This window comes from Berghia stephanieae, chromosome 4 (genome assembly GCF_034508935.2).
Source record: "Berghia stephanieae isolate SIO BIC M18660-M18661 chromosome 4, UCSD_Bste_1.3, whole genome shotgun sequence".
NCBI classification, from domain to species: domain Eukaryota; kingdom Metazoa; phylum Mollusca; class Gastropoda; order Nudibranchia; family Aeolidiidae; genus Berghia; species Berghia stephanieae.
Window position 1 is genome coordinate 83,982,481 of NC_088363.1, and position 10,000 is coordinate 83,992,480.

General features: G+C 36.3%; 1 protein-coding gene across 1 annotated transcript in view; it reads left to right on the top strand.

Moving 5' to 3' along the window:
- The window catches only part of LOC144972112 (uncharacterized), a 38,185-nt gene that overhangs the window by 5,183 nt on the left and 23,002 nt on the right, over positions 1-10,000 (top strand). The window contains exons 2-7 of the mRNA XM_078913199.1: positions 168-322; positions 1,560-2,267; positions 3,035-3,189; positions 3,561-3,668; positions 7,447-7,540; positions 9,194-9,243. Coding sequence (XP_078769325.1) covers positions 175-322; positions 1,560-2,267; positions 3,035-3,189; positions 3,561-3,668; positions 7,447-7,540; positions 9,194-9,243 — 1,263 coding nt within the window. The 5' untranslated portion in view covers positions 168-174. The remainder of the gene's footprint in view (positions 1-167; positions 323-1,559; positions 2,268-3,034; positions 3,190-3,560; positions 3,669-7,446; positions 7,541-9,193; positions 9,244-10,000) is intronic.

A 10,000-nucleotide genomic window follows, 5' to 3' on the forward strand; every position in this document is an offset into this window, starting at 1 on the left:
TAACAACTTAAATAAATGGTGTAGGGGTGCGATGGTTGGGTATGTATAGAATTTGCTATTCTGAGGATACTTTTCTGGTGGGGTTCAGATGCTCTTAAAAATTACAACCAAATATATTCCCAGCGATATTTATTACATGTTGCCATCTTCTTCCTTTTGTCATTCAGATTAACAATGTCCAGGCCAAGGAACACCAGTGGGCACGATCCTCAGACGCTAGCATCCAGTGTCTTGATCACAAATGTTCAAACCCCGAAAGACGGACCTGCAAAGGATGCAACTAGACGGAAAGACTCGTTACCCTCAAAATCAATACGTGCTGGTAATGTTGGTGAAAAACCATAGATAATGTATGTGCAACTATCTAGTCAGAAATGGAATCAACGTATGCTGGTAATGTTGGTGAGAAACCATAGATAATGTATGTGCAACTAGTCAGAAATGGAACCAACAAATGATGGTAATGCTGGTGACAAACCATAGATAATATATGTGCAACTACACAGAAATGGAACCAACACATAATGGTAATGTTGGTGAGAAACCATAGATAATAGATTATTACGGTGGATGAATATAGATCTGAGGAAATCATTCTTGATTGCCGGGTCCTAATGGGTTCGGTTCTTTTTGTTTTGTACGTTGGCCCTCTGTCAAAAATCATCAGCAATTTCCGTCTGTCTTCCCATCAATACGTTGATGATACGAGGTTGTACTGCGTCTTCTATCACGAGAAATTTGCAAGTTTTGTATCAGACATTAGTAAAAAGTGTATCCATAAAAAAATAAGAAATTGATGAATGAGAACATACTGAAACTAAATGATAAGACGGAGGTTCTGTATGTTGGGAAGAAGAAGTGGAAAAGTGAATCAGATTTGAAGCTGGCTGGGGATGCTTCCATTCAAATTGTTGATAAATTGAAAAACCTCGGTACATTCTTAGAATCTAGACTGCCGATAACAATTTGGTTAGTATATCGGTGTCTTGAAAGTACTGTCCCCTCCTACTTTCGAAACTAACTGAAATAATATATTCAAAACCCCGCCCCTTCCGTTAGACCAGTGATCGCACCAAACGAGTTGTCTCTCGAATAGACAAAAGGCTGAAATGAGCTCCTTTTCTCCTTTCGGGCCGTCTGTTTGGAACGCCTTACCACAGAGCATTCGTGAAAAGAAATCTGTCTATTTCTAAATGTTCGCTTACAAATTGCCTGTTTCGATTTTAGTAGATGATATGAGAAGGAAGATAGGCGTTTGATTTGTGTTGTGTGTGTGTGTGTGTGTGTGTGTGTGTGTGTGTGTGTGTGTTTGTTTTTTTGTTTGTGTATGTGTGTGTGGGAGCATGTTTCAGCCAAAGTTATTGTAATTCAAGCGATCAGAGTCTGATGTATCGGAATTATATCGATTTAAAAGTTTTCAGCATTATACGTGAAAGTATGTTATTTCATATAGCCTACAAATAGAAATAATCAAGGACGCTCATTTTCATGCGCAAATCAGTTGAGAGCGTTATTTGAAGTGTGATATAAAACACATGCCTCGTATCCCTATTCAACAGATTCAAGAGCTGGGAGTCGAAGCGGTCAGCAGGGTTGGGCAGACAAAACCAAAAGGCCTCTGAAATCCACAAACTTGACAGGTAGACGTGCTTCTAAAACGAGACCCACAGAAATTACCAACTTTGACCTCTATGCGGACATCAATAAATCTGGACACAAAGGTGACCTGATATCACAACATGGAAAACCATATTCAAACAAGCCAACTATTCCTCAGATTGTATGCGATGAATTTGAAGGAAAGCCAAACGCGTCAAATCAAGGGACAGCAAAACTTGAAGATATCGACGATGATATGTTATTAAAAGCTAACACATCCGATGAAAGTGGCAGCTCGGACAGTTTTGAGATAATATCTCTGAGGGACGATTTCATCGAAGCGCGTGAGCATCGTTACAGAACCAGCAGCGCTAAAAGCACACAGCGTTTAACGTCAAGAAATCAAAGCCAGCACATGAAGGACGAATGGAACAAATATGGTAAACCAAAGACTAATGACTTTCTTACTGATCCTTTTGGCTTTGAGAAAGACATTTCTAAACGGTCATCAACCCCGTCATCAATATCGCCCATAGGACTGACGAGTCGATCTCTCACACAAGTTGCTCCTTCCAAAGGAAAGAAGAATGTCACGGCTCTAGAAGAGGTCGATGACGATTATTTTGACAGCGACGAAGATGACAAACCTCTGAGGAAAGAAGCAACAGGTTGGTATGACATTGAAAATAAAACAATTTGTTTAAGATTATTATTATTTATATTATTATTATTATTATTATTATTATTATTATTATTATTATTATTATTATTATTATTATTATTATTATTATTATTATTATTATTATTATTATTATTATTTATTATTTATTATATTATTATTATTATTAATGTTAGATAATTTATTGTTCAGAGAGATGTTATCATTATTGGTCAATGGCCTAAAATATATTCTTGAACTTGAACTGTCATCGTTAGCGTGGTAGCGATTACACCATATCTTGTGTGTGTGTGTGTGTGTGTGTGTGTGTGTGTGTGTGTGTGTATGTCAGTTTATTTTGTTTTTAATATCAAAAACACTATGCATTTATTCCATTTGTTACCTGTTTTGATAAAGGGAAAAGCCGAAAACTTAACTATCATAATTTGTCTTATTTTAATAATTGAAGCCTATTTAAGGCTGAATATAGGACTTGTCCTTTAAATGCCATACAATAGGTTATATGAAATTACACAATCTCAAATAGCTTGTTTCGTATCCTGTACAGACAGTTTTTACAAATCTTTGAATAGGAAAAATATATCAAGAGGGCAATCAATGTACAGTTGAAAATAAGTGTTCGTAACTACTGAAGATATTTACAATTGTCCAGGATTGATAATGATATTTGATAATTATAATAATTTAATAATTTATTAATTAATAACATATTTATATTAATCAAATGGTTTTTTAAAATGTAAATGATTGTAACAGAAGAAGATATCAAGACGATCTATGAACGGGCGTGTCGACTTGTTGGTGTAGTGCCATCCAAGAGAATAGAGAGGGAGCTGCTAGGCGATCGGGTGTACTTGGACTACGCCGGGCTCATCACGGCCGAGATAAAGTCTATCTGTATTGCTCTTCTGGTGAGTAGTTTTTCTCTCTAATCATAAATCTATGCATTTATACATTATTTATCAACTGTAACCACCATCCATATAGTATAGTGATGATGATGATGATGATGATGATGATGATGATGATGATGACGACGACGACGATGATGATGATGATGATGATGAGGAGGAGGAGGAGGATGAGGAGGATGAGGAGGAGGAGGAGGAGGAGGAAGAAGCTGATGAAATTATTTAACATGTTGAAAAAAAATCTTCATTAATCTATCAACGTCGTTTTGAGTTTTTAAAAAATACTGCACACATATTTAGGACAAATGGCGTTTTTTAACTTTTCGTCATTAGTAGAGAAAGGAAAGTTTTTTTTTCTTTCTTGTTTCCAGAACAACACTACAGTCACACGTCTGGATTTGTCTGGGAATAATGTTTGTGAACAAGCGGCACAGTATATCAGCGAACTCATCAATGAAAACGTCTTTATTACAAATTTGGTAATTCCTAACCGCACTCATTTTGTAAATTTCTTGAGCAAAAAATGTATTAAAAAAAAAATTATGAGTACTCGTACATTTGTAAGTACCTATTCTTGTACATAATGTTGTGTGTATGTGTGAAATGTATTGTAAAAATATAGAGCAAAAATGACTGAAGCTTGAAAGAACAACAAAATACTTAACACGAAACTATTCGAGGTTAACACCCTTCTTCAGCCAACAACAACAAACACAATTCAAACGACTTACTTAATCTATGCGATTAACTTTAGATGAAAAGATTCTGAGAGAAGACCTTATGCCTAAGTATCTAGGAGTGAAATTTGACCCTCGACTCACTTGGAAACATCAAATAGATGAAAGTCAACAGAAAGGGTACAAGAGAATGCAGCTTCTCCGAAAACTTGCTGGAACGCAATGGGGAGCAAACTCAAACGTCCTGAAGAAGACATATCTTGGATATGTAAGACCTGCAATAGACTATGCCATATCGGCATGGGGAACGTGCTCACAGGCTCAATTTCAAAAGGTTGAAAAAATCCAAAACCAATGCCTACGCGTGATCACTGGAGCAATGAAAACAACACCAATTCACAAGATGGAAACCCACACAGGAATAAAACCTCTCAAAGAACAACGAAATTTAAAAATAGTGACACAATTCTCAAAGATAAAATTCATGGAATCCCAACCACTGCATCCAAGTACAATGGAAAAGAAAGAGAATCGACTCAAAAGGGAAAACTTCATCGCCTTGGGACAAAAACTAGAGAGCGAATATAAAGTGACACCAAAGGAAGATATTGCCCAAATCAATGTCCCAAATCTCAAACCACCACCGTGGAAAAAGAAACAAAAATCCATAACCATCAACAAGAAAAACATTCGAAGCAATAATGACAATGCTCAAACCCTAAAGATGATCGATAAAAAATACCCAATGACCAACTGGATAAGAGTTTATACAGATGGCTCAGTTTCCGGCCCCCTCATGAATGGAGGTGCTGGTGCACTCATACACTGGACAGATAAAACAGAAACAAAAATATCTGTATCAGTGGGTTCAATGTGCACAAGTACTAAAACTGAAGAAAAAGCCATCCTCAATGCAACAAAAGAACTATCCAGAGATCACAGAATATACGGGAAAAATGTGGTTTACTTGACAGACTCTGATGATGCTCTCCGGTCTATTGAAAATTACCAGGACTCTGAAGCCGCACACACTGTGGAGGCCCTTGAGGGCTTATCTGATAAAACAGGAAAAATTGTGCTGCAGTGGATTCCAAGTCATGTAGGTATATATGGAAATGAAATTGCCGATCAACTGGCCAAAGAAGGAGCCCAGAAGGAACAACCGAAGTCGTCAATCACTTACCATCAGCAAAAGAAAATAATAAAGCTAAAAATAGACAAAGAAAGGAATGACACACACCTAGAACACAACAAGCAGGATCCAATCCATGCCATTCAGCGAAGTAGCCAAGTCACTCTATTCCGCCTCCGAACAGGACACAATAGACTAAGAGGACATATGTTTACAAAGCTAGGTATTGGAACAACCCTTATTGCCCATGTGGAACCGACCATGAAACCACTTTACATGTGCTTATGGATTGCCCATTATACAACGTGCAACGTTCGAACCACTGGGTCACCCCTACAACACTCAACACAAAGCTCTATGGTGAGGCTGAGGACCTAAAGCGGACCACAGACTTCATAGCAGATATCGGACTGCAGCCATAGATGTCCATCAGAGGAACGAAGAAGAAGAAGAAGAAGAAACGACTTACGTATTGTCTAGGAAGACGACAGAAAACACAACAGTTCTCTTCCTTTCTCGTCGGGATAAAACTTTCGTCCTCATCTACCCCGATTAAGCTTGAAGATTCCTTTCTTTTTCTGAATTCTATATGAAGTGAAAATAGAATATAATAGTCTGATGTCACGTCCGCCCAGCAACCAACGTCTTGGTTCTAAACAAAGAAAATAGGTCCTTTTTATTCTTCATGCTGGCTTGAACTTTTTCACATGTCATATGATCAGAATGTATAAAAGTCAAAACATGATCAGATTTATAATGTTTTTCTCCTCTGGATACACTATTTTGCTCGCTGGGTGGGGTTCCTGACCTCCCATAGTGGGCAGGGGGTACATACTGTGTCTTCTATCCCCTTATATCTGTTTTCCAACATGCTTTCTGGCTTTGTCTTGGAATGAGATTACTTGGTTTTGTCCTGGCTTTGGCCGGATTCCTAGCTGGGAGGGAAACAGTCAAATACGTAGTTATTGTTTTGGGAGATGATATTTTTTTCCTTATAAATCACCTCTCTGTTATGTGTTATTATATTTGTTATTTTGAATGTATAATGTAAGCATTTGAGTGTATTCCTCTTTCTTAGATTTTGTGCTTGTGTCCGGATGAGATTTATAGGTGATCCCACACTAAGTACATTGGTGGTATGCTCTTGCAATCTACATCTGATCCCTATTTGTTCCCAGTTCCCCTATGTCTTACTTTTTCTTGGGTGCTTTAATTGTAATTCTATAACTTTTTACTATCCCATTTTCTTCCTTTTTACTGGCGCTGATGTGACCTAAATGTGCTGCAAGCGCCGTAGAACCATTAAAAACATTTTTTTAAAAACACACCAACTATTATGCTCGTCGGAGAAGTATGCAGAAGTATTTCATAAGGGCGTCCGCCATTGTCCCGATAGTTTAGAACCAGTTACCAAGTAACTATGCGTCTTTACGAGAGAAGTGACGTCACGACCATTGGCTGGCGCATGTTGTTGGGTCCGAGACTTTCCATGTTGAGCATTTTATTCTTCTTTGAAGCTGTTCTATTCATTATTGTTGGATACTTTTTATAGTCACTGTCCACAGTTGGACAAATGCATTGTAATTTAGGTTTATTCGAGTGGGAGAAGAGGAATGAGGTGCCCCATTGTTGATGTGCTCTTTACATAACTGGTATTTAAACAGGAAAGCCCGATGACCAAAGAGAATAAACATTTCGCTGAGAATAAGAACAGAGAGCTTTCATTGCAGTTAGTCACGTAATCTTACAATTTACCTGGTCCAAAACCCATGTAAGCTTTCTTGTCAGAACCTGGATCTCGAACAGTACGGCATACTAGTTACTTCATCTGACTGTGAACGATATGGTCTTTGTGTTTCGTTATCCACCACTTAGAAAAAAAAAGAATGGTTATAAATTTACGGTTTATCTTCTATATTTATTACGCTTCAAAACTGCTGGGCTGAATAGGACCAATTAATAGTTAAGCTAAAGTTTGACGAGCCATTGTTTATATCAGCACATACAATCTCACGCCCTTGACAGTAAGTAGAGACACTCTGTCTGCTCCAAGACGGCAGCAAAGCGTAGCCATCGTTATGTTATAGCCTGATACTGAAATCCAAAAGGACTGGCAGTTTGACGTCATTATTTGGTTTTTACACCGTCTAGTGAGGTCGTTAGTAGAGCTCAAGGAAACAAGTTATTTCATTGGTTGAACTATTGAATACAACTCACGATTTGTTTTCTTTTGTGGCAAAAGACTGGCATTTTGACGTCATTTTTTGGTCAGTATCAGGCCATAACTTTACGAAGACCACGAGCAAAGTCATGATCTTATCTTCAAATACGTTGACCAGCACATTACTCAAACACCCTTGAAATACTTAGATTACGATGATTTGAACATTCTTTAATGTTTTCTTTGTCAATGTAATGTTGTTGCATATTAAAACTTTGTATCCTTAGTTCTGTGCCACGTGTCAGCTTCGGTCTCAAGCCGTCAGCAACATCATATCCAGTGTGGCCAAGAGTAGAAATATGGTTGTGCTGGACTTGTCAGGTGAGACGTTTTACACATCTCTTGACAGAAAATATATATAAAAAAATAAAATACAAACACACAATGAAACGTAGATCTGCCACTTATACACTTTCAATTGGTTTATAGCAATTTTGATTCAGACTTAAATTTGGCCAAATTCGTACTTTTTGCTTCAGATTCCGAATTTTAAGTTAGATATTGGAGGAAGGTGGCACGAAAATTACTACAGATATAGAATAAGCAAATTCTTTGAATGACTATCTTTTATCTGTATTTGCATAAGAAGATACTGCATATATTCCAACCTATAATCTTAATAACCATTATGAATCACCGCACCCACATGTTATATTACCAAAATGATATACACTGTACTTTGATGAAGTTTGATGTGTCTAAGAACACGAGGCCTTCATTCACGGTTACTAAGAGAAATTCTTTTACCGCATCCAATTATTTATAAATGCAAATGATGCTGCTTGAAGCTCGAAGAAATAAATAACAATATGAACTTGAATGTAAGCTTCAATTTAATTATATTTAATTATCTGTTTTCGTAATTAAATTGAAACTTACATTCAATTTCATATTTTCTCCAATTATTTATCATAAATCGCTTCAGTCTGGAATATTACTAAACGACTCTGAACAAGCTTATGTTGCGGCTTTTTATAAAAAGAGCAACAGAATGGATGTTACAAACTATAAGCCTATTAGTCTGACATGCATTCTGTGCAACATTATGGAATCAGCTACTGAATTTCTTAATATTCACAAACTATTAAGTGAGAGTCCACAATTTATCACTTTCTCAACTGTAATGTTAACAAGAAGAGAATTTAAACGTTACTTATCCACATGTACCTAATCCACATGTAGTATCACTATTAGACAGAATCTTGAATGATTCCTACCATTTACTCATGAAATCATATTAGATTCTAAAAATGATCTACATGCTCTCCTGAAAATTTTAAAACTTTGATCGACCGAGAGTTCGACTATCTAAAATTTCAAAATGACCAATAATGTTTTCTTACTCATTGGTTTAATGATATTTTGATGATTTTATTGAAAAATCACTTTGTGCTTTTCATAAATTAAGCCTTTAGTCATGTTATGTTATATCAAATCAATCCAACGAGTATAATAAAAAGGGATTTACAATAAATTTAGATCAATGTTAACCTCAAAGAACATTTGTTTTCTTCATTGCTCCCACTTTTGATTGAAATCCTTCATGAAATGACAAGACATGAATTACTTTGAGGTCATCGGGAATGTCTGCGTGATGAGGGTGGCTCGCTTCGTCTGGGTTTAACCCTCTCCTTACCAACTATAGGAAAATCGTCACATTCCTTACGATACAACCAACATTTTTCTTATTCAAATTTCTTTTGTACATCATGAAATTTAAAGAAAATGAACATTGTGTTGTAGAGCCAGAACATGTTTTGCTAAAGAAATTATTTATTTCTCGAACTTACTGCCATTGTCTTTGACAGATAAAAAAATATATGTTCGTGTTAGTTGGGTGTGAAGTTTGGGGAAAATCCTGAATATGTCTGGTAAGGAGAGAATTAAATGACGGCATTTCTAACTGACATTTCTATCGGCAGGTGTCACGCGGCCATTAATGCTGTATTTTTGTTCTCGTTTCCACTTTTGCAGAAAACAAAATTCAGGACGAAGAAGTTGAACAACTAGCATCCTTGATTCAGGTGATGACAAAAGCAACCCCTTCTAGTACCCCGTCATAATTCGGTTTACAGATATTTCATATCTATAGCATGTGCTTTTATTTTGTCCAGAAAATTTTAACTTAAAATATCAAAACTTTAAAACTAGAGACATCTGAGAAATGACACATTTGAGCATTTTTGATTGATCGATAACAAGAAGTGGTCAACACAACACCTCCTCCCTCCGTCATACTTGTCATAGATTCCATAGATTTATTATTGAAGATGTTCAATGAGGTTGTGACAATATATACTCGCATCCAAAAGAAAGTTCATTTTTTTTCTTTTGCTGTTATTTTTTTACATGAAAAGAATTTTTCTTGTATTTCATTTCATTTTAAAGAAGAATTAATTTCCCATATAGGAGTGACAATTTTATTTATCTACGGCTATTAGTATTCAAGATACAGCCAATTAAAATCTAAGTACAAAATTTGGCTGTCGCAAGTTAACACAAACAATGTGCCTGAATTATCCAAGTCAGGTCAAAGTGTTTACACATGTTGTCATGTCGCCAGAAGACCATTAGTTACTGCTATTGAATGGACATTTCGACAATGACGTCACCTTATTGTTTATTTACATTTATTGCTTTCCTTACAACGGTGTATTCAACTTAAACCTTTCTAACAATGTCAAGATTAACAACAGACGGCAGATACATAACAACAGACGACAGATACAAAATAATTTGTTACAATGAAACCGGAAATAGAGTCATAGATATGGCAAATGT